Source organism: Salmo trutta, chromosome 32 (assembly GCF_901001165.1).
Source record: "Salmo trutta chromosome 32, fSalTru1.1, whole genome shotgun sequence".
Taxonomy (NCBI): Eukaryota; Metazoa; Chordata; class Actinopteri; order Salmoniformes; family Salmonidae; genus Salmo; species Salmo trutta.
In genome coordinates this window covers 21,934,540-21,960,989 of record NC_042988.1, presented here as the reverse complement: position 1 = coordinate 21,960,989, position 26,450 = coordinate 21,934,540, and the positions used below count along the sequence as shown (strand labels likewise).

General features: G+C 43.5%; 1 protein-coding gene across 1 annotated transcript in view; it reads right to left on the bottom strand.

Annotated features, from left to right (window-relative positions):
• Nucleotides 1-2,952: 2,952 nt before the first annotated feature.
• LOC115171424 (transmembrane protein 104-like) overlaps nucleotides 2,953-26,450 on the bottom strand; it is a 76,982-nt gene continuing 53,484 nt past the window's right edge. The window contains exons 9-10 of the mRNA XM_029728225.1: nucleotides 19,632-19,725; nucleotides 2,953-5,509 (exon numbers count right to left, since the gene is read on the bottom strand). Of these exons, the coding sequence (XP_029584085.1) occupies nucleotides 4,746-5,509; nucleotides 19,632-19,725 (858 nt within the window). The 3' untranslated portion in view covers nucleotides 2,953-4,745. The remainder of the gene's footprint in view (nucleotides 5,510-19,631; nucleotides 19,726-26,450) is intronic.

Below are 26,450 nucleotides of genomic sequence, written 5' to 3'. Positions count from 1 at the left end.
TTCAAAAGGTCCAGACAAACAAAATGCTTTTATTTCCTTTTTGAAACAGAAACATAGGAATTATACAATTGAAAACATTTAGACTGAGCATTGATTGAATTCACATACAGGCAAAATCATTCAAAACCATTCTGAAAACCATTGAAAAAAGAACAATGGTTGAACTTGTGCAACACAGTGAATTAAAGGTACTACGTGTAACAACTCAACAACGAACCGTCTCTTGTCAAATTGACTGGGGCCAGCAAATCTCTTGTTGTCAAATTGACTGGGGCCAGCAAATCTCCTGTTGTCAAATTGACTGGGGCCAGCAAATCTCCTGTTGTCAAATTGACTGGGGCCAGCAAATCTCTTGTTGTCAAATTGACTGGGGCCAGCAAATCTCTTGTCAAATTGACTGGGGCCAGCAAATCTCTTGTCAAATTGACTGGGGCCAGCAAATCTCTTGTTGTCAAATTGACTGGGGCCAGCAAATCTCTTGTTGTCAAATTGACTGGGGCCAGCAAATCTCTTGTTGTCAAATTGACTGGGGCCAGCGAATCTCATTGTCAAATTGACTGGGGCCAGCAAATCGCATTGTCAAATTGACTGGGGCCAGCAAATCTCATTGTCAAATCGACTGGAGCCAGAAAATCCTACTTGTCCAGTCTGTGTGGGACATACACAGAGCGGGAGAGAAGAGAAGAGACAGAAAAACACGTGATAGAGAGCAGTTGCGTGAGGTATCTCTACCTGAAAATACATGATCTAAGTGAAGCTGCTACTCTGTTATTATCTATGCATAAGTCACTAAAATAACTCTACCCACATGTATATATTACCTCAATTACCTCAACTAAATGGTGCCCCCGCACATTGACTCTGTACCGGTACCCACTGTATATAGCCTAGCCTAGCTATTGTTGTTTTACTGCTGCTCTTTAATTATTTGTTACTTTTATTTCTTCTTTTTTGGGGGGGTATTTTTCTTAACTGCATTGTTGGTTAAGGGCTTGTAAGTAAGTATTTCACTGTAAGGTCTACACCGGTTGTATTCGGCACGTGACAAAATTTGTATTGGTATCAGCAATCTTAAAATGTATTTAACTAAGTCAGTTAACAAATTCTTATTTACAATGACAGCCTACCCTGGCCAAACCCTAACGACGCTGTGCCAATTGTGCGCTGCCCTATGGGACTCCCAATCACAGCCGGTTGTGATACAGCCTGAAATTGAACCAGGGTCTGTAATGACACCTCTAGCACTGAGATGCAGTGCCTTAGACCGCTGCGCCACTCGGGAGCCCTAAAAGTACCTTATTTACTTTGAAGAACCACTAAAAATAGTGATTTTGTCAGACAGCAGCTCTATATAGATGAGATGACTTGGTATGAAATAAAGTCATCAAATTGAGCTTATGTAATATACACGACTGAAATATTTTATTAAAGTAATGTGAATAAATGATGGTTAAAAGATTATATGTAGTAAGGGGCAGTCTACCATCATAGGACTTTTATTCATTGTTTTATTCTGTGTTACAGCATTCAACCCACAATGCATACCGTAGTGCATTTGTTTTAAAAATGTGCAAAACCTAACCAACCTCAAAAAGCCAAAAAAAACACTCAGAACTAATTTGACAAGAGCCAGTCCATCTTTTGTTGGCCAATAAGAAGGTTGCACCATTAGAATACACATTTTGTGTGGGCCCAAAAAAAACATTTTGGAAAAAATATTGCGAAAAACTATCATTCCACTATTAAATGTTAATATATTAAGGAAATGTTCTGAAATTACAATGTTAATATTACATATATCTCTTTAATAATCACAAAACTGTCAAAGACGAGGCGAACCCACACTTTAGAAGACAAGGATATCCCAGTTTATTTTAGGAGACATTGGTTGTCAGTTAAATTAAGTGGCTTACATGCAGATCTTATCTGACAGGCTGCTTAAGACAAAGACATGCCAGGAAAAACAACAGTCAACAAATGAATGGAAACAATAACCTCGGGAAAAAGGCACATTTCACAACTCCAAATAAGAGTCAGACATACGCATTTAAAATCTTTTCAAAGTGACACATACACTGACACACACAGACAAACACTCTCAGAAACAGTTAATATTCGCTTGAAATCTTACTTCCCCAACCCAGTTCAAAGCATATTGCACATTTGTATTGAAAAGAAGATAAGAAGAGGAGTAACCATCCCACCCATCACAACCTGGAAGCCTTAAAGGAACAGCTGACTACTGGCTGCAGAATGTTGGAAGGAGCTGCATGCAGAAATGTAATGTTTACAATAATTACCAGAAGGAACCCAAGATTGAAGAGAAGGAACCCAATATTGAGAGAAGCAGTGTTACAGAAATAGTCAGCACTCTTGTTCTGTCCTAACACACACACACAATACCAACAACATGCAGAGGTCTCTCATTCAATAGTCCTCAACAATACTGTACTGCCATCAATATGCTACAATGCATGACTATTAGTCTAATGCATTTTAAATAGTGTCAAGCTGTATATATTGATGGGTTAAGAATACCATTGAAGACTGTTAGATAAATACCATAGTTATCAACCCTTATAAACCTCTTCATGATAAACCATTTGCAAAAGTCTATGTAAAACACAGAAAAGGTAAAACCCAAGGCAATTATGTGCAAACTTGTGCAATGTTGCAGGTGCAAACCATGAATGGTAATAAGCATTTCCCTTTTTGACTAGGAGTGTGCTAATGACAGGCAGCTAACGATACACTTTAGCTATTACTTTAGCACTTACATACTAAAAGAAAACTACCATTCAAATGTGACCGTGTAATATGGAACCCTACACCCCAATATTTATATATATATATATATATATATATATATATATATATATATATATATATATATATATATATATATATATATATAACCAGAGGACATGACAATGAGGAGACAGAAGCGTATAATGTGGACATTAGCATGAGCAGAGCTCGGGGCGAAGAGGCTGTTCCCACGTCTGGAAGTAAAATCTAATTAGTCGATCAAACTGAGCTAACAGGAAACTGTAATAAAACCTCAAGTAAAGAGCTGACAACAAATTAGCCAGCTGAGAAATTCTCGTTACGTGCGAGCACAAGACAGATGGTTAAAATCAAATCAAACTTTATTTGCCACATGCACCGAATACAACAAGTGTAGACTTTGCCGTGAAATGCTTACTTACAAGACCTTAACCAACAGTGCAGTTCATGGTATGAGCAAACCAGTGATTGCAAAAAGAGATATACTGGGACTACTGTAGAGGCGTCTTTGTGGGCACAGTAGGCACCGTACCACCTGGCTCACCATGTAGCCAACATAAACCTTCCTGTGTCCATTGATAACTTTCTGGGGTCAAAGTTCAACAGAGAGCAGTCGGGTGCTGACATGAAGCTGATGAAGGGCTGATGATTTGGTGGTGAACAGTAAAACATGATGGTGGTATGTGTACAGAGTTTGAACTCAAGATTGGTCTCCTGATGACCAGGGACGGAGCTCTTCCATCAGTCAGGGATCTGTCATGGACAAAGGTTCATTGTTCACAGGGAAGACAAGGAGAACTGAGGCAGAGCCACCAGTGAGGAATGTAGAAATGCCAGCCATAATAAACTGATTATCGCAGATTAATTTAGCTTGCTTTTTTCACCATCCCAAGTTCATTTTAAAGCCGCATTAAAGTCTCTCTGCATTGCCATTAGCAACAGGAGCGTTGAGTTAGTTGTCAGGTTCTATTTTTCTTTAGCCACAACACTGTTTCTGAAGGTCCAGAGGAACACTGACACCTCCCTTCTCTATCCTTCCTTCAGTTATTTTAGGCATTTGGAAACAAGTTGACCAGCTCTTTGTATATGCTTAAAAACAGTGCTGTTGTGTAGTGCAATGCCTTGCTAATACAGTCTTTGATTGTTCAGCTTGTATTTTTCTACAGAGGGACACTGGAACAGAGTGAACAAGGTCCTCTTCCTTGTGTTCCTACATACGGTAGCAGCTTTCATACAATCACTAGATATTTGGTCCCTTCCACATATTGTATAGATTACTCTTAAAAGGGGTGATCTGCAGTTGATATAATTAATAAATGTATGTGCCCATTGATTCTTGAAGAATATAACTTCTAAATGCCTCATCCGCTTAGTTCAACTCTCACAACTGATCAGTACCTATAATATAAGCTTGTTGTACTGCAATGTTGTAAACAAAGTAAATGTAAATAAACACTATATAGCCTCAAAACATGGTAAAAATTATAATTGTGATATCATGGAAGGCTAGTCCTTGCATGCATAGCTCGGTCTATGAATTTGATAATGGTTTACATCTCCAGCTCCAACCTCAAGCTTTTTACCGAAACAGGGACTGTTTGTAAACAAAGTAAATGTAAATAAACACTATATAGCTTTAAAACATTGTTAAAACGATCATTTCGATATCATGGATGGCTAGTCCTTGCATGCATATCTTGGTCTATGAATTTGATAATGGTTACATTTCTCCAGTACCATCCTCAAGCTTTTTACTGAAACGGGTGGGGAGGACACTTTATAATTGTTTCAACTGCTGATTACCGCTGTAATTAAAAGGGTTTCCCATGCTACAAGAGCAGCATAAAAAGGCACACCATCCAACCTGTACCAAGTTCAGGAAGGCCTCAGGTAGAGAGAATGTATAAATACAAGACACCCACACAGAGAAACCAGTCTTTCACAGTCAGTCAGTGTCCTCATTTCTTGGTGTCCTCCAGGATGATGTTGGCTGTGACAAACATGAGGCAGAAGGTAGCCCAGACCACTACAAACCATACCCAAAAGGTGTGGCGGAACGGGGACCGGTGCTTGTTGACCTCGTCCGTGCCCAGCATAGGCACCAGGTGGCGCCGGCCGTAGTACACCAGCAGGGCGGGGATGACGTACTGGATGCCCGTGCCAGCGTAGGCGCCCGTGATGCCCACCAGGGATTCCAGGTTGTGGGTGCAGAAGGCCACGATGATGGGCGGCACCAGGGTGATGAGGGGGAAGACGATGCGGTCAACCACCCAGGGGTAGGTGCCCCCGTCGCGGTGGAAGAGGGTCTTCCAGTTGTTGCGCAGCGTGACTGCAATGATGGGGAAGTTGGTGCTGATAGTGAAGACGGGGAAGAGGCCCAGGAAGTAGCGCAACGCGGGGATGTCCAGCACATCACAGTTGTCAGTGAAGTTGAGGGTGTACATGTCGTGCAGCAGGGAGCTGTCAAAGCAGAAGATGGCTGTGAAGGAGAGCAGGCCGTAGAAGCCAAGGATGAGGACATAGTCACACACCACCAGGGTTCCCACACGCCTCTTATCAGAGATGGGCGTCACCAGGGAGGGCAGGGAGTGCTGGCACATGAAGGAGTAGACACACACTCCAAACAGGTTTGGCACCCCAGAGATCTGGGCCATACGGGGGCGGCCTTCGCCCCGGTCTTTACCAATACGGATCAGAGCCAGGATAATCATCATGGTGAACGCTGAAAGACACACAGAAAAACAGCGGGTACTGGAGTTAAGTGATGTGACAACACCAAAACAAACAAGTAGTGTGTGTGTACGACATTCCAAAAGGTAACATCAGCTCCCACAGAGGGACTGTTTAAATCAAGGCTATCTACTAGGAGAGTTTAAAGGGAAGCTTTTATGGTAAGATTAAGCTCAAATTTCCTTTCATTTGACAATTTAGACCAAATCAAACCCATATTTTACTTGGTTGCATGCAAACTAAAACACAAAAATCCTCAGAGTAAAGTATAATATTTAATGTAAAAAGTGAATTAAATTGTAAGCTAAATATTGGCCAAATCTATAATACACCAACATCATCTCATGACAACTGTAATAGGATTGGCCGAGTAAAGAAATGATCCCTTTATGTAGCCCTCCCCTAATCCACCCCTACCTTTCATTATAGCACCACTGTTTTTAAAAATACCTTTTAAAGGGTAAGCCTTCTACCATTGCTAATCTGAAAGTGGTTAATGTTGACAAGGCAAGATCGTTTAGGCCATAATGGGCTGTGGGAGAGTGCTGAGCTGGCCAGGACGGACACATAACTCAGCTTCCTCCTCTGTCCTCCATGCTGCTAATGCCTGAGCATGGCCATCCAGGTAGAAACACAAGCCAGCATCAGTCAGCTGACTGCAGAAACAATATGCAGTCCATCTAGTTATGAACTAAACTCCCACCCATCAAAGGGCAGGAGGCTTTATGCATCAAGAGGACAATACTGAAACCACTTAGTAAGATATTGCCTTCCAGCTGCCTGATCCAGAAAATATCCCGCAGGCAAAGACTACAGCCTATAGGAATGCAATGCTATGGATTATATACAGTATGTGAAGGCTCTCTGACTCTCAGTTCATCCAACCCAAAGTCAGCAGAGGTTGGAGGCTGGGTGGTACAAAAGGCGTCAGCGTCTCCACCTCATACTGTTTGCGCAAAGGCCATCCCCAAATCGATTGGTGCGACTGCCTCTCTGGCTGTTGGGCTGGGCGTTACTAAATGAGAGCTTTAAGCATGGATGCCAGTCTTGTTAAAGGCTCAGAGTTCTGCCTGTCCCCCTGCCCCCCCCCCCAATCAGGCCATTAAACAGGGAATCAGTCACAGACGCATTCCACGGCCCACTCCTCAGCTTTCATCACACTCACACGGGGTGACGTTCAGAACGCACATTGCTTCACTACTCACCACACTACAACGCACCACTAGTATCCCACTTCAAAACACACCCACACAGCCCTGTGTAGCTATGCAGGTTAGAGTAGAGCCAAAGCTCTTGTACCTGCCAGCAATATCTCAGCATCCATCTGGGCCCAATTGCCAGGAGAGGTAACCCATCAGTGTCAGGGGGGAGGATGGATTGGCTCTTTAGATAGGGCCTGATTGAGGGGCCAGCGGATTACCAATTCATCTGCAGCTACTGGGGCGGTGGGAGGGGGTATAGGAAGGAGACGCGGGAGAGGGGTGCCACCGGCAGCTTCATCCTCCTTCAAGGTCTCTCACTAGCATCAGGTGTGGTCGGGACAGGAGTGTAGTCCTCTGCTCCAATCCTCCACTGTTTTAGGGGTTTTTACACTCTTCAGGGCACAGGTGAAATATTCCAGAGCTAGCAAGGGGGGAAAGGGGCTGGGAACGTTGAGTTTTAATCTGCCCCTATTAATCAGGTACTGTGTGCTTCTGCCATGGCACTTTAATGTATGTCAGGGGGATGAAATACTTCATTCCAATTACAAGGACAAAATGTTCCCGAGGAGGGTATGGGGGAAAACTACCAATGACAGAGGTAGTAGGATAGCTAACAAGTAGTTGGATTATGCCTTTGGAGAGAACAAGCAGAAATAAGACAAGAGTTGTTAACTAACAGGCTAAATGCAAACATCTTAATTTGACTAATGTGATTACTTACTCATCTTAAAATAGGACAGAATACTCTTAAAAACAAGTTTTCCTTGTGCTTTGTGTGGACTTAGTTTGGGGTGGACACTGAGATAAAGATGCCCAGCAGTGGCCAAAGCCCCAGACCTGATGAGGATTAAAGCTCAGAGAGTCAAGATTTAATGGATATCTGGCCTACATCCAGTGTCAACATTGGCTCAAGACAGGAGAAGCAGGCCAGAGCAGAATCCTGTTTTAACACAGCCTATGTAGAACATGGGACAGTGGGCAGTGGACCAGCACTCAAGGACATCGGCAAATAAGAGCAAATAACACCATCACAACAAGTATAATCCCCAAAGACATCACGTCAAAGCATATGGAAAAACTATGCAGATGAGGTCAACACTCAATGTGCTAACATGGGCCACATTGGGACTCAGCTCTGAGAATACAGTATGTACTGTAGTGACTTTGTATCTTCATCTGACTGGACATGAGAGACTGTCAGTGGGGATAGTTATCAGCTGTCCCTCTCACTTCAGGCATCGAACACAATGTGCTGTATGACAGTCTGCCTGCTGTACTCCCCCTCTCTCTCTCCCAGAGAAGTAATGTACATCCGCTGTGTGTGAAACAGCCATCAAAAGGAGCCGTCCCGCTGGTCATGACAGAGGACGGACAGCGGGAGACGCTTCTCCTCTATTGCCTGACATTAACGGTAACAGGCTATACAGGAAGGAACATGGGCGGAGGGCGTTTAATTAAGAGAGTCTTATAGGACGGGACGCCACGCACGGCTAGTGTACAGATGCTTAACCTTCACCAGAGCAACACGTCTTTTCTCTGCCAGCAAGGCTGAAATGTGAGTTTGTCGTGGTGCAACAAGCACAGTGATTCATCACAATCCCCTCCTATCCCCTCGGTGAGGCCCATGGAAGCCTGGAGGAAAATGGCACTGGTATTTATGTTACAGTCTTCTTCATCTTGAGAGATCTGCCTCTGATGCCGCAGCCCAGTGCGCTCCTCTCGGCAGGGTTTGAACTGTAAAACCTCTGGTGACACGGTCAGTGACTGGCCCCTTTATGAGGGAAGGGCCACGCTTTAAAAAGCTGACAGAGAACTTTGCTCTTTTCCCACCGTACGGCGGCACAGGCTAAGGTTGGGACAAGGAGGCTCGGCATCGCGCCTCAAATTGATAGTGAATGGCAAAAAGGCATTGCGGCTCCGCGGGTATCAACACAGGTTGATCAGACAGTGTGAAGGGCAGGGAGAGTTTGGGGGAAAGATCTTTTTTTAATCATGACTTTCTTCAGGTCAGGATGCATCACATGGTATTAGAGTGGAATGACATTGGCAGCAACCTTCGACACGGCTCCATTTTGAGCAGGTATACTGAAGCGGCTGAATGGAACCCACCCAAATAACTGGTGCTACCTTCTGGGTTATAGATCGGGAAGCCATAGCCAGGTCACAACTTAAATAATTACTTTGGCACCTGCTTGACAAACACACGTCTGTGACAGAGAACAAGTGAGGTTCAAAGGTAAACAACGATCTGTAAAAAAGCATAGTCGACCCTTCTACTGTAGTTCTGTCCCCTAAAGTTGGAGTGACAGAGAATTTCTCTCCTATGGCAGAGAAGTTGGAGTGACAGAGAATTTCTCTATGGCTCTGATCCCAACTATCATGCTTTAGTGCTCATTAATGACAAGGCCTCATTTGTCTTACTTAAGGCACTGAACTAACTCCTCTTATCTTTGAAAGAGATTGAAAGTCGATCAGATGAAAGAACTGGACACTAAGTAGAACAAAGTACATTTTGATAATGTACTCATTCATCATTTCTTTGCAACTGGATCATGCTACACGAGATAGGGCAACCATGTGTGGGTTTTATAGTACTTGGTGCAGCCTTAGCTATGAATCTCACTGTTTTATCTGTCTAACGGCGAAGAATAGGAGGAACTCTTTGATCACTAGGAGTGCTTTAGAGGCACGGGGACAGTGTGTCTGGAGAGAACATCCAACGCAGTTAGTCAGATTACAAGCCATTGGTAATAGCATAGAGCCAGCATTAAATAAGTCATTGCCTCATAAATTCACAGCAAATTAAATATTTTTCAACTGCCGTAATGATAAAAAAAATACATTTTACATTCCTTCTTGCGGCCATATTACTCTCCTCTCTCTAAAGGGCAGTGTCATTGACTTCCTGATGGAGTCTACTCTGAAGCACTCATTTTATCCTACTGGTAATTCTCAATCAACAATGGACACTCCTTCTTGCCTCTCCATCGATGGACACTCAGGTGAAAAACTAATTCATTCAGATGGGATGAGCCATTTTCTTTGCAGAGATATCTCTGACGATATGGTGATTACCTGGACTTTTACATTAACACTCTCTGCGGGTTGCAATCATCACACGGCATAGGTGTCAAACAGTCACATATTACATCCATATAACTGCTACCGGTGATATATAGCACTTCAATGGGGATGGCAATGACCTTGTGGAGAATGCTTCAACGTAAACACCCTCCAGAGGAGGCACTTACAGTTGTATCTCCAGCGGTAGCAAACAAAGCGTTTGCGGTTAAGCCAAGGTTGGCCGGCACTCTCAACCCCCCAAGGAGCTGTAGAATACAGTATCTGTGGAAGAGGGACTCCTCTTCCACAGAGGTTGGTACACTCCCTGTACCAATGGTACACTCCCTGTATCAATGATTTTGCACTTGATGTGGGAAGAAGAGTCTATAATAACAGTTGACAGATCAAGGGCTTTTCATGTGCTTTCATCTTTCTGACATTAAAAGACATACGGGATATTATTCTAGCAAAGGCTTTGACAGTAGATAGGAACATTACTCTCTACTGGTATACAAACTGGCCTCTTGCTGCTTCCATTCCCTAATAGATTAAAATCCAAGTCCAACTCCAGCAGCACTCCTTTGCAGCAATCATCCCATCATTAATTAAAGGGCAATTCCACCACTTTTCAACCTCACATTCATTACCTCCAGCACCAAACCAGTGTTTACATAATTTGTGAAAACAGTGTTTCTATGATCTGTGGTTAAAACAATAAGAAAGGACATTCTCTCATCACAGGGTAGGATTAAAAGTTTTTAAAAAACGGATTTTCAAAACCTGCAACAAGTGTCTAGCCAGAAGGAGGGTATTTTCTTGCTCCCCACGTCACCACAAATCTCATAGTGTTTAAAACATTTTTAACATTATTTTTTTCAATAAAATATAGAAATGCACAGTTTTCACATATGTAGACACTGATATTGTGCTGGAGATAACCTCTTACATCTACACGTTCCGCTAGCGGAACGTCTGCTCCAATATCCAATGATGGGCGGGGCGCGAAATACAAACTCCTCTAAAATCCGAAAACTTCCATTTTTCAAACATATGACTATTTTACAGCTATTTAAAGACAAGACTCTCCTTTATCTAACCACACTGTCCGATTTCAAAAAGGCTTTACAGCGAAAGCAAAACATTAGATTATGTCAGCAGAGTACCCACCCAGAAATAATCAGACACCCATTTTTCAAATTAACATATCATGTCACATAAACCCAAACCATAGCTAAATGCAGCACTAACCTTTTATGATCTTCATCAGATGACACACCTAGGACATTATGTTATACAATACATGCATGTCTGTTCAATCAAGTTCATATTTATATCAAAAACCAGCTTTTTACATTAGCATGTGACGTTCAGAACTAGCATTCCCACCGAACACTTCCGGTGATTTTACTAAATTACTCACGATAAACGTTCACAAAAAGCATAACAATTATTTTAAGAATTATAGATACAGAACTCCTCTATGCACTCGATATGTCCGATTTTAAAATAGCTTTTCGGATGAAGCACATTTTGCAATAATCTAAGTACATAGCCAGGCATCACAGGGCTAGCTATTTAGACACCCAACCAGTTTAGCCTTCACCAAAATCACATTTCCTATAAGAAAAATGTTCTTACCTTGCTTGTTCTTCGTCAGAATACACTGCCAGGACTTCTACTTCAATAACAAATGTAGGTTTGGTCCCAAATAATCCATCGTTATGTTCCATCAAGACGTTTTGTTCGTGCGTTCTAGACACTATCCCAACGCTAAATCTCGGCCACGAGCATGACGCAGAATTTGACAAAAAAATTCTAAATATTCCATTACCGTACTTCGAAGCATGTCAACCGCTGTTTAAAACCAATTTTTATGCAATTTATCTCGTAGAAAAGCGATAATATTCCGACCGGGAATCTGCCTGTCTGTATACTGAGGGAAAAACCGAAAGCCGGGGGCGGGGCGGGTCGCGAGCGTAAGGCTTAGTCCACTGAGTGACCACTTAGCTTTTGCTCTCCTTTGTTTCAGCCAGGGCTTTGAATTACGTCATTCCTGTTTTTCCCGGGCTCTGAGACTCCATTGGAGACGTGCGAAGTGTCACGTAACAGCAGAGATCCTGAGTTTTTGGAAGAGATGTCAAACAAAGAAAATAAAAGGTCTGACAGGGTACTTCCTGAACAGAAGCATCTCAGGTTTTTGCCTGCCATAGGAGTTCTGTTATACTCACAGACACCATTCAAACAGTTTCAGAAACTGTGGAGTGTTTTCTCTCCAAAGCTAATAATTATATGCATATTCTAGTTTCTGGGCAGGACTAATAATCAGATTAAATCGGGTACGTTTTTTATCCAGCCGTGAAAATACTGCCCCCTAGCCATAAGAGGATAATGAAAATGAGTTTGAAAAGTGGTGGAGTTGCCCTTTAAACGAGGTGCTCCATGATCAGACCAGTTGGTTGAGTCTCAGTGGTAATGAGCAGCTCTGGCAGTTTGCCTGATTTCTAGGTTTGCAGAATTGTTTACTTCAGATGTTTTTTGGTGATATCCTATAATGGCATAGTCTTGGATATCAGAAGCAGGGGGACAGGACAGCCACGGCGTGTGTGATAGCTGGTGATAATGGCCTGCTGTACCGCAGCAGGGCTGCCATTTAGCACCCCATACAGCAGCTCAACTCCACAGGGCAGAGCAGAGTTCAACTCCATTACATTATCTACAGTGTTCAAGAAAACATCAATTAGTCCAACCACTCAGCCGTGCCGCTGCAAATTGCACATCAGGCCAAAGATAAGAAACAAAATGCACCTACCTTCTTTACCATAAGGCTGAGCTAAGCCACACTCCAAACGCTGGGATCTCGAAAACACATCCGCTTGACGCTGCCTTGAGGTCAGGTTTCCCCCTCAACTTATCAACCGCAAACGTTTAAAACCAACAAACAACCTGTTCTGTGCTACTGCTGACATTTTTTAAGTTGTATAACAAACTAATAGAGGAGTCAAATGTTTATGTAAATTCAGTGGGTGGTTGCACCAGGTTAGCTAAAACACCCATCCAACAGTAATTAAACATTCAGTGGGTGGTTGCACCAGGTTAGCTAAAACACCCATCCAACAGTAATTAAACATTCAGTGGGTGGTTGCACCAGGTTAGCTAAAACACCCATCCAACAGTAATTAAACATTCAGTGGGTGGTTACACCAGGTTAGCTAAAACACCCATCCAACAGTAATTAAACATTCAGTGGGTGGTTGCACCAGGCTAGCTAAAACACCCATCCAACAGTAATTAAACATTCAGTGAGTGCAGAATATAAATGTATTTTTTCTTCTGACCATTTCAAATAATTTATTGAGCCTAGAAAGCTTGGTTCATGATGCAATGGACGTACAAGGCAGACAAGATATGAATCAAGCAAATTCTCGTCTGCTTCTGTCTTCAATATCAAATCCTGTTCAGGTCTGACATTCTTTTCAAATGAGACAAACGTAAAATGTTCAAAGCAAGTTGTGCATCTAGTATTCCTGCCGATCAATGACGAAACCCTAAGAAAGAGAGTAAACTACAACACCAGACTGCGGTTAAAACTACATTCTAGAAGCACTGTGTCTTCTCATTCCTCCCTCACCTCCCTCTCAGACAAGGAAATGGAGGCGACGACGACAACACGGTGAGGTGAGCGGGGGACGGAAGTCAACAGTCATGATTAAGGGCTTAGTTATCAGGATATTGAGCTCCAACTGACCCCGGGCAACACCACAGCAGAAGACATCCTACAAGTTTTCCCCTAATCACCTCCTAGAAATTGTGTTCACTATCAAAACAAAGGTCTCATTACAAAATGAAACACAAAACACCCATACTAAAAAGGATCAAGGAGAGGTGCCCAAAAACAAATAGGGAAAAAAGCTGCCCACATGTATTTCTCTATATATCAAAACTCAACAGAGATGTGAGTAAAGCAGACCTAGGATCTGAGCTCTGTTTATGTTTTGTTTCTGAAAGAGAAGTGTCAAACTAAGACTTCTACACCTGCATTGCTTGCTGTTTGGGGTTTTGGCTGGGTTTTCTGTACAGCACTTTGTGACATCGGCTGATGTCAAAAGGGCATTATAAATACATTTGATTGAAGACATATTTTCTATCTGAACAACTCCGTGGTTGTGTTGACTAGAAGTAATGTCCGTTGTGCCAAGAAAAGGAATGATGCATTCCAATCTGGAGTTTTCCTTTAATGCAATTTTCAGGACTTCTGAACTGTGCTGATGTTGGGAAGTTCATGAACGCCCAGCCATATTTCAACATTCCCCATGAGACGCACTCTACATTAGCCTCTCTGGGCAAACTCTTAGGTTCCGCTCAATCAGCCACTAGTAGAATTCCCTCCCTGACCTTCAAAAACAAATACTACCCTCTCTGTCTGCTTGAAATGGCAATAGGTAGCTGTAACGCTCCCTGGTTACTCCCTAAACCAAGACAATGGGATGGACTGGATAGGGATCCACAGATCACTGTGGGCTGTGGTTTCAGCTATTCATTTCTCCAGAGAGAGTAACAGCCCTAGTTCATTTCACAGCCTCTTTTCCTATTGAGCTGGAGGACACTCCACACAAAGCTGGCTGGGGTGGTGGTATAGTTCACCATGTCTAGAAAAACAAATGTGATAGTGGGAGGACAGTGTTCTCAGAATGCATGATTTCTCCATTCCCAGCATACAGTAGGATCTATATGCCATGGCTGTAAGGGTAATAAATAACGCCACGGAGGCTCTTCACCTATCCATCCATCCATCCCTGTGGAGACAGAAGCGGGGTGATTAATACTCATTTACCGAGCTAGGTGCCTTTCCATCCATTCCTCTCTACTCAATATCAATTAAAGTGTCGGCTCTTAACCCTTCTCCCGGTCTGCTGTCGAGTGCAGATAATGATCCCCCTCTTTCTCTTCAGTGTGCTGCTAGAGAGGATGGGGACAAGGTAACAAGGCAGCAAGCTTTATCTATTCACATAACTCACCCAATGGAAATGGGTTTCAACAAACAAGCGTGTGAGCACCTACGGGAGTTCATAGAGACTGGGTGCAGTATGTGAGCGATATAGTCATTCAACTAAGAGCCTATGAAGTCATCAGGGCAACAGAACTGTGACATTAAAAGATGAGTCGTGAACTGAGTATAGAGTAGGTAGAATAATAAACAGGAACACAAATGGGAAACGCAAATGGGTCTGGAATCAGGGCAACACAAATAGTTTCTAATGGCTCCAGCGAAGTGGGACCATGGACAGAAGCAGCTACAAGCAGAGTGATGGGATCACAACCGGGACAGGAGATGGAGTTACAAGAGGGCTACACATATGGACTACTATGTCCACTATGTAAGTCTTGTCCTCAGTGGGGAAGACAAAAAGTGTGTAGTGAGCTTGGTTGGACAGGGGGGCTCAGCTGAGTGACACTGAAAAGGCCACAGGCAGTGAGCAGGGCACAGGGCTTCAACACATCTCGCCTAACATTCCCCACACTGCTCTGCACTCCTCATCCACCACCATCACCCTGCACTCCCCCATAGGGCATCATGGGTGAGTGGAGAGGTAGGCAGGGGAGCCTGGCCGCCTGGCCCCTTGTCTAGGGTGAGTAATGAGTATGAAAGAGAAGGGCCATGAGAAAAGAATGGAGATGGAAGTGGCTGAACGGGGGACATAACTACGCAGGTATCAATATCTGGTATCTTAGAAGACAAGAAAGGATCTGATAGTGGTGGAAAGTCATTCAATCCGGCAAATGCAGAAGTGAAGAAAAAGGTGACTAACATGCACTGTCAGTTTTGTAAGACAGTTTGCTATAATGCAGTTATATTTTAAGGATAACTGCATACTGGTTGGCACTAGAAAAAAAGGAAAAAGCTCAGTAGTACTAATTGCTTATTAAAATATATGTGTTGTCAATAGGTGAAAATCCTGTGAATAATGTGGTTTGATGTTGTGATAAGGTATGGAGTGACAAGAACATTAATATAATTGCTGTCTAAAAACGTATCATACTGTACTACATCAGTGTCATTATCGAAATCATTTGACTGAAAACAAAAAACCCTGGAGGACTTATGAGTTTCAAACATATCTTAAGACATTCTCAGTCTTCTCATAAGCAGTCTCATAAAAAATAAATATTCTTACACTTGAGGGTTTTGTTTTGTTAGTGACGCTTCATTAACATTAATGAGGATCTGTTGTTCATGCTTATTTGGGGGCTTTAAGGTGCAGAGAAGGAATCATAGGATGAGTCGAAGATACCTGGTACATGAAGGTGTAAAACCATGGGCCTAATCCAGAGACGTATTCACAGTGCATACTAATGACATTCTTAAAACAATCATGAATCCCATCATCGTGACAGAAATAAGAGGTTTACTATTAGTTTCATTATATCGTTAATTTGGTATTAAATTCCTCCCTTGAGACCAAAGCTTTGGTAAGTCACAACCTTTGCCAAGTCATAAGCTATGCTACAGTACACGCGTATGCATTCAAGTCCAACAACGTGTCCAATTCAGCAGCTTCAGTGGGTGAAAAGAGTGGAGCTAAATCAGAGTGAGGAGAGGAGTCAGAGGACACGTGATAAAATGGATAACAGGTTAAATGAATCACTCCCGAGTCCCATTTTCTTGCTGCAGGGCAACGATAAAGTACAGTATCTTTAACAGGACAGACAATCAATGCCTTGAGAGCATAACACATCCTCATTTACCACAAGGCCCTCGAAATGACCACATACATAATCAAAATCGCTTTAAAATGGGAAACGTTCGAGGAATTGGAAAACATAGGTTACCTCGCAAACATTGAACTGGTGCCAGAGGCTGTAACTTTGAGAGAAGGACAGCTAAAGATTGTATAAATGACCCAATAACAGTCATGGAGAAAAAGACCCAGAATACATTCTGGCTGACGATGCATTGGCTCGGTAATCAATTATTTGCCTTGAAGTGGTACCCTTTGTGCTGAACCCACTTGCTCTCTTTAAGTTTATGGCCAGAGCATCATGCCATAAAAAACAAATATATACACTGAACAAAAATATATACGCAACATGTAAAGTGCTGGTCCCATGTTTCATGAGCTGAAATAAAAGATCCCAAAAATGTCCCATATGCACAAATAGCGTATTTCGGTAAAATGTTGTGTACAAATTTGTTTACATCCCTGGGGACAATAAAAGCCCACCAAAATGTGCAGTTTTGTCACAGATGTTTTGTCACAATGCCACAGATGTCTCAAGTTGAGGGTGCATGAATTGGCATGCTGACTACAGTAAATCCTCCAGATCTGTTGCCAGAGAACTGACTGTTCATTTCTCTACCATAAGCTGTCAGTGTAGAGAATTTGACAGTACGTCCAACTGGCCTGTAACCATGCTAGCCCAGCACCTCCACATCTGGCTTCTTCACCTGCAGATCTTCTGAGACCAGATGAAACCCGATTTTAACTGTACCGGGCAGATGTGTGGGCAAGCGGTTTGCTGATGTCAACATTGTGAACAGAGTACCGCATGGTGCCGGTGGGGTTATGGTAGGAGCAGGCATAAGCTACAGACAACAAACACAATCACATTTTGAATGCACTGAGATACCGTGACGAGATCCTGATGCCCATTGTCATGCCATTCATCTGCCGCCATCACCTCATGTTTCAGCATAATGCACAGCCCCATGTCGCAAGGATTTGTACACAATTCCTGGAAGCTGAAAATGTCCCAGTTCATCCATAGCCTGCATACTCACCAGACATGACACCCATTGAACATGTTTGGGATGCTCTGGATACGACGTGTACGACAACATTTTCGAGTTTCCGCCAATATCCAGCAACTTCACAAAGCGGAACAAAATTCCACAGGCCACAATCAACAATCTGATCAACTCTATGCGTCGCGCTGCATGAGGCAAATGGTGGTCACACCAGATACTGACTGGTTTTCTGACACTCCAACCTTTTTTTTTTTACGGTATCTATGACCAACAAATGCACAGCTGTAGTCCGTGTCATGTGAAGTCTATAGATTAGGGCCTAATGAATTGATTTCAATTGACTGATTTCCTTAAACTGTAACTAAGTGAAATCTTTGAAATTGCTGCATGTTGCGTTTATATCTTTGTTCACTGTATTTATGCATTACCGAATAGAGTAACATTTTTCCATTTGCTGGTTGTATTTTTTATTGCGCATCCAATTACTCTTGAGACCTTTGTCAGTGAGCTCTCTCTTTCAGGGTTGGATAGGCTGGTATAGCCAAACAAACAAGCCCTAACGGTTTAGCAGCAAATCTAGTACAGACAGATGCTGTTTCTGTGTCAAAATGAGACTAGAGAAACTGTAGAGACAGGGTGGAGAGGTCAGACAGACTATGCTGCCGCTGTCCTGATAACAGCACCACATAAATTGCCAGAAAACTCTTCAACACGAATTTCAGAGGGCAAAATCAGTTGAATACATCTTTAGACAGCCACTTGCCTTTCATGAAAAAAATCCAAATAAAAGTAGTACTTAAATTGGTCTCCAGTGTTAATTCCTCTGAGATGAGCTAAACATAAGAAACTTACCTAACCTAAAAAAAAATTAAATAAATTGTTGACACTAGAGATTTAGGACTCAAGCATGCTGTCTAGCCCATTCATTTTTCTTCAGCCGTCTGTTCCTCCGAACTTCGGCCCATAATGTTTTTCTTATAAGATTTAAAATGGTCTCCAACCCTGTGTTTGATGGCTGCATAAACCCCTCAGCTTTCAGTGCCCTATGCTTTAAAGGCAGGCCATCTATCCCCATGCTCCGTGGCACCGGTGCAGTAAGGAAACAAAGAGCTGCCACTGCGGCCATTTTGAATCATTAGCTGGTGCTGTAGAGAGGCCTGCAGAGGTGACACAGCCAATCAATCACAGGTAGAGCCAGGGGAGGGCGGGGATATAAAAGGGAGTGGGAGGTGTGTAGCCAGAATCCCAGGGTGCTTTGTAGATAGCCAGATAATGGACAGTGTGTGTTATTTATGTGCACGCAACTGTGTGTGTGTGTGTGTGTGTGTGTGTGTGTGTGTGTATATATATGCGTGCCTGTGTGTAGGTGTGCATGCTTGCCTGTGTGTGTGTGTCTGCCCTATGTGTTGTTGTGGGTGCCAGTAGTATGCCCATACGGGGGTGGCGGCAGAGGCATGATTCAGTAGTGTTGTGATTTTAACAGCAGGTCCAGGACGGGCAGTTTATTTTCGTCCGTCGCCCTGTGAGTGACGGTCCAATCAGGCCTGGGACGGGCTGTCAGGCCTGTCAGGCTGAGGGATGAGAGGAGATGGGAATCAGGACACGGAGCGGGACTGCCGTATGATCGACGAACCCAGGCACAGGAGCCACAGAGAGGAGAAGGGGAAGGAGAGGAATGAAAGAGGGAGAGGAAGAGGAGGACTGCTCCCACCAAGGTTCAGACCGTCAGCCAGGTGGAATAAAGTGTTTGTTTTTCTAAACATTTGCAACAGTGACAAAGAGCAATCTGGAAGAAGGCGTGAGACCGTGAACCGGGGATAATGGAGTGCGATATTTAATAGAAGGAAAGACACACCCTCCATCATGCAGACAAACTTGGAAGAGATAATACACATTAAAGCGCTTCCTAAATAAATACCCATGACAGATTTACCGTTTCGATAAAGTTCCAGGGAATTTCACAGCTTGAATTGCTCTACCTAGAAAATAAATTGAGATCCACATTTAATGTGATTATTTGAAGATGCGTGCCTCGAGTCTGTCCAGAGCAACCTTTATCAGTCTATGGTGTTTGTATACCTTAAGGTAAGATAGGTTAGTCTTACCGATCCAGCGCATGAGTGAGGTGAGGATCTGGAGGTATTTGGTCTTCTGAGCATCGAAGAAGACGAAAGGGCCCAACATCACAGTGAAGATGCTCTGTAGAGAGGGAGGGATCATCTTAAAACACATTGGAAATCACTTTATACAACATATTCACAAACCAGTGTGTGTTTGGGTTGTGTTTATACTTCCACAGCATGGGAAATAAATGACAAATGGTACAATTGGATTTTTCCAAGATGAAAATAGAGATACAACTCTGTCTCATGAGAACATGAGGCCATTTATTCCCTTTCCACCCCAATATACACTAAGATGCCAAACCCCAAAATAAAAAATGTAAGTTGAAATTCTTTGAAGCCATCATAGTACCGATTGCCTCATATCAAAGATGGGTCTTATCGAGAGTTGCAATCATCAGTGGCATCAGCCCCCTCTCTCTATTCCCCATCTATCCCATTCTCTCTGACAATCCCATGTCTGATAGCGGAGGTTGAGTGACGTGTGATCTCAAGGCCAGTCACTTCAGTGGCATGTCATCTGAAGAGGAGCCTGCAGGGTAGAACTCACACAGTCAGACACAATAATCTCTAACAGGGCCTGGGGGGTGAGAGCTCAATCAGGAGACCAAAGTGGGGACAGAAAGACAGAAAGATACAGATGGAGAAATGTCCCACTCAGAAAACTGATCTGCTCCAGTCACTCTCCATCTCCAGGACCTCTGACCCCTCCCATGAACCTCCCTAACTCCACCCTCAGCTCTCCCCTTCCCTCTGTGCTGTATTTACAGGGTGGGCCCATGGGCTGTGAGGGCAGGACACAGAGGTCAGTGTTGGTGACATAAGTGTGAGACATGACAGAGAATGTAGACAGCCTCTACCTGCACAAGGAGGCCATCCACTGGGGACAGGGAAGGGTACAGTGCTAGCTGAATGCTAATGCCAATGACGCAACAGAGTGAGACCAGACGACAGGGAAGGGTGGGACCAGACACATTTAAGACCTTATTATTTCCAGAATTATGGAGGACAATTGTGAATCCCACATGTCAGGAGATGAAAGTGCTGAATAGTACTTAATACTAGCTATGGGTGACTGCTACAAATCAGTGCAGAATTCCCGAAAATGTACTACATCTTGGAGCGAAGGACATATATTTGCAATACTCATTAATGTGTAATGGAGGAGGCATTATGGAAAGTGTGGAGTGTCCTAAAGAAGGTTAAATTGTTAACGGTTGAGTGACAGTGAGACATATTTCAGCGCTGAATGGTCAGCGGTGTCTGGGTCTGTCTCTGGACCTGTGGTATGAGACAGTCTAACGTGCCATACTTCATCCTCCAGCCAGACAACAGTCCATCACAGGCCTGATGATACCTCCCATTCATCTGCCACCAAGTGATGGACTGCTACCACTCTTGGCCTGAGAAGACATGGTATATGCCATCTCAGAGGTGGGGGATATGTGCTTGTCAAGAACAGGGCAGCAGGGAGCCTAGTGGTTAGAGCGTTGGACTGGTACCGAAAGGTGGCAAGACCGAATCCCCGAGCCGAATCTGCCCCTGAACAAGGCAGTTTACCCACTGTTCCTAGGCCGTCATTGAAAATAAGAATTTGTTCTTAACTGACTTGCCTAGTTAATTAAAGATAAAATAAAAAGGGCCCTCAAGGCTTTACATTGGAGAGAGAGAGAGAGTCTACTGGACCGGACGAATACCCATATAAACAGAGATTCTCCATGAACGTGAAGAGCGTGTTAGAACGGGACCTTTTCACTGCCATAGCTGGAGGCAACATATGGTCTCTACAGAAGACAAGATAGTTCTGTGGATGAGACTCTGGTGTTGGCCTGGTGTTAAGGCAATAGTGCGCATGTGGCTGAAGGGGGAGAGCTGAGTGGGTCTGCTATGAAAGAAAGACGTTTTTAAAGCAAACAAAAAAGTAAGAAAACAGGAGATGATGCAACCGTCTGTCTATCTCATGAAAGAGAAAAGAAACAATGTTATAATTTTAAAACTGATCTTGATTATACATATTTTTAATAAGAGTGGGGAGGCATAGTGTTTGTGGGGTGGCTGATGAATTTCACCCTTCTTGTGCAGTCAGCACCACACATGAATCAAGACCCCTCCTCTAACCAATTACAACCTCCCACCACCACAGCCAGACAATAAGGCCTCAGGACACTGGACTGCACTTAACCACAGCACAACAGCCAGAGGAAGCAACACAAAAACACAAAACCATTCAAATGGATAAAGAATACGAAGAGCAAAAACAGCTCTGTACTGTATCTAGGCTTTGTCGGTGACGGCCAGCAGTGACTTACAGAAAGTTGGAGAGAGCCTTTCATCTCTGACAGAGAGAGCAGAGATGGAAGAAACCATTTTGCCAACAAGGTTTTGTGATGGTAATGACAAATGGGATGGGGAATGGGATGGCATCACACTGGCAAGCAATGCCAAGGCCAGGACCGGAAGGGAAGGCTGGCAGAGGGGCCAGGGCTGGAGGCAAGAGAGGCATGGCTTGTGTACAGTATGGGGAGGAGAGGAACAGAGAGAGTGTGGGTGAGGGGAGAGGGCATCAGGTGCCATGTGCTGTAGGGTGACTCAGACCCAGTGTTGGCAGGGCCTTAGGAGCAGGAGGGCACAGGGGGAGGGTGCAGAGAGAGAGACGAAGGAACAGACAGAGCAAAAAGAGGCACTGCTGCAGGAGATGACACTTACCTAGTCACTCTCCATAGAACTACACACTCTGCACCATCTTACTATAAGACGGAAAAGGAGCCTAGAGACAGGGACAAGGAGGTGAAAAGGCCAAAAGAAAGCTCATTCAAATAAACGCTGCAAATTCAGAGCCATAGACGGACGTTTTTAGAGGTATAGGAAATGGAGAGGGGCATCTGGAGGTAGTCTGCATGTGGTCAGTGAGTCATGTCGCCATAGCTGACTGCACTGGCAGGTCAACGCACAAATCTCCTCTCCTGTCCTCAACAATGAACTTCACTGAGTCAATAAACCAGGCTTTAAATTGACAGATGATACGTATACCGACTGCCAGCATAACACCATTTTGTGATGGTTGGTGGTGTAGCTGGTACCTACACACGCACACACCTTTGAAAATTGTTGTGACAGGATATATTAACATGGCATGTGGATAATATCAGTCTTCATTAATCAAAGGCTATTTCATTCATGGCTTCTGACTGAGACTTGAGGACAGCATCACTAATAAAGCGGTTGGGATTGTGATTCAATTCAAGTCCATTTTGGGCCAGCTATTATCATCCTCAGAACCAATGACAGTGAAAACATGTCCTTTCAAATCCCTAGCCCTCAGCACCATCTGTGTTCAGTGATCTTTCATTTGAAAGGCGGTTCTGCTATTAATAAGGTTTGGTGTAGACGGAGTCAGTGCCCACGGGCCAGCCAAGCACTCAGGTGGACTTATTTAGGACTGTCAAGGAGACACAGGAAGCAAAGCACTCCCTGCCAAGTACGCAAAGGGGAAAAACAAAGGCAATATAGGTAGAGTTCCATGTCTTAGGAAGATTGACTGGCAGTTGGTTTCGATGCATTTAATTCTACATTCAAGATGCTCTACTGATTTTTTAATCTCACTCTTCCCCGCGCTGCACTGAAATTGATTTTTGTCTATGCATGTTCTTTCCTGACCCAGAGTGCTTACGTTTCAAACTTATGCAATAAAATTATCTATAGTGACAACAAACCCTGTCATGGAGAAAACCATGTTCCTTCCCTCTCTTCGCGGTGTGCTGATGATTTTGTTCCGGCAGAGTGATACCCTCAATCATGACTAGGAGCGTTTCATTTTTGACGACAATGACATTCTTAAACATCAGCCATTTCTTGCCTTAATATCAGACAACGGTGAGCAACACCAAACCTGCCACAATCACACACTTGAGTGAAATGCAATAAACAATAAGTCAGAGATGAAAACTGCAAAAGTGACCAGGCTGATGACGGATACAAACACTGATTTATTCTATTACCCTGGCTGAAAGGGTACACAGTCTCTCCACAGACCATTAGAGCGCTTCTGGAAGGAAAAGACAAGCAAACAGACCCCTAGGGACAATATCCTATCTGATAACAATGACAGGAGAACATGTAGTAGTTCTGATTCTGCCATAATAATTAGTCAACATGCGGTTTGTTGCCAGGTGAACACACAGTAAAATTGTGTTTCAACCACAATTCTGGCACTATACACAGACCCTTAATTTAGATTGTGACCAATGTTCCTGCACGCAGCTCCCCAGGACTGCCGCCCACAATTGCCAGCCTTCACAGAGACGCACAAAGTTGAACTTCACTCATCTTTACTAGTTTGTTTGCCCCAAACGTGTACATTTCTGGCCATCTTTGAAAAGCGAGTCAGGTAAAGAGCTGTTTATGTCTTGAAGGGGCAGTGTTGTATTTTAAGACAGGCTTGTACAAGCTAAGAAGCCAATAGTGAGGGTAGCATACAGTTTATGATTATTCGTTATAATAATGTATGGGGATAATAATACATTTTATTTTGTAAAGTGGTTTCTTGCATTAAGCACAATACAACATTTCCAGTTACCTCATTGTCTGAAGGACCAGTGGCTAAACAGGTTAATGTCAGGTCCTGCATGTTTTCAAAAGTCTCATGGAATGTAGGCTTACAATGAACACCGCATTGGCTGCTACTGTAGGCTGTATCATAGAACAGCTTTCAATAGCTATTTCCATGTTAAAATGTTATGGGATGCATTTCTCTATTGTTTTTGATGGTAGGCCACTCTTGTAGGGCCTGCATTATGATCAAATAGCCACAGTAATCTACTTGGCCACTGTTAAAACTTAAGAAGCGGGTACAGCCAGTGTTCACAGTAAAAGCGCCGGAAGTTGCACAGAATTTCTACAAGGTTCAAGTTTGTGCTCAGCAGACCTAAAATTTGCTCAGTGCCGAAAAAAAATGATGGAACATTGATGGTGACCCAGAAAAAGAGAACGCTCAAAGGACACCATCCGTTTCTCATCATGTCCCAATGTCAGGACCAGAGGGCCTGGAGATCTCCTGCCGCCTCCTCTCTCACATTCTCCATCTCTCTCTCTTCCTCTTCACACAGTAGGTACCTCCAGCAGGCCATGTGGCTACAGTAATGAGCTCCCCAGCCGAGCAGGCCACCTCTGTGCATGGTGGGGAGGTGAGCTCATTCACTGGAGTGCTGGGAATGACTCACCCACCTGTCAGTTCAATCACCATGGGACTAGAGTCACCAAAGTGCTGGAGAAGAAGGCTTTCTGGGTTTGGTGCTTTTGTTGAAAGTGCAACAGTATGGTTCCTAGCACCCTCTCAGTTTGGTTATAGAAAGGGAGATGGTGTGTGATCATGAAATATACTAGTAGTGTTGTGGGAACTACAAATTCATTGATATCGATAAAACTTAAAAACCCAAATCATTGGGTTGTTTAATCTGCCTGTGTCCATAATCTCTCCAAAGATCATGGTGGAAAAAGTGGCTGACAATCAATGTCAACAAGTAATCACTATTTTATGTTAAAGATTTGTGTGTGAGGGAGTCATGTATATGCAACAGCCTTGATTAGCTTTGGCTTGCGTCATCTTTGAGTCAATCCGTTGGTCTGGTTAATCACTGCATATGTATTTCACGTGGGCACTTCAGCCATTACAGTTGGCCCACATAGCACATCTCTGATCCATGCACCCATTTGAATAATTAATCACCATATTGGTTACCTCATTCTGGAGGGGTCAGCCAGATACTACCACCACACAGCTGTCTTGGTGCTCTAGGATAGGTTGGTTACTGGGATTGGATTCAAACCATAGAGTACTGCATCACTTGACTGCTACAAAGCCTTTTGGAATCTTGCTTTTATATTGCTTAGTGTTCTGGCCATTGTGTTATTGCTGGTGTTTGGGAGGAGGCGGAGGGGGTTAATGGATGAAAACCCGGAAGCCAGAGACCACTCATGGTGAATTCTCTACGGTCGTGGTCATGAGAATGCCATGTGGTCATGCAGCCTGGAACACTGTAATCCACCCACCATCAAAACAGCAGAACAAGGATTACTATTCCCAATCCCCACAGTCCCAAGATCCCCAGCCATTTATTTGAGATGTTAATCTTCATTCCGGACAGATTTCACATGGAAAAACCTACATGGATGGGCGGGAGGGAGATAGGATTCCATTCTGGCTCATTTCTGACTAATGAGGACAAACGATAAAATACATTAATAACAATTCAATTGAGGTCACCGGTTTCCTTTCAACTTCCTTCGAAAGAAAAGGGAAAACAAGAGAAGTTGGGTGGATGCGGTTCTACTGATTGATACAGGCACAGTGGAGCGAGGTACCATCTTTTAGAATGTGTTCGTTGTGTCTAATTTATGGAAGACTGCTTGACAGGATATCGGCATCTCGCATGGAAAAATCAGCATGTGCACAAGCGAATGGATAAGCTAACAAGATGGATGACTGCTACAAACCAAACATTCACATATTTGAATAAAAACGACAGGTCCATTGATTTGCCTTCAACCAAATTCAACCCTACTCAATGCATATTTATTGTTAAATATTCAGATGCCTTTCATTCTCAGAACCATCACTATCTCTACTCTAAAACAAAGGCTTATTCTGGTGGTGTTTCCTGTGATTCAGAGAGGGAAAGGGTTTGTCCGTACGGAGTGACTGTACGACTGGAACCATTATTCAGAGGCCAGTGAGAGCAGGTCTGTGTTTGCGGCCCTGCAGTGACTGATGGGTGCGAGCTGGGAGACTGGGTCAATGTGTGA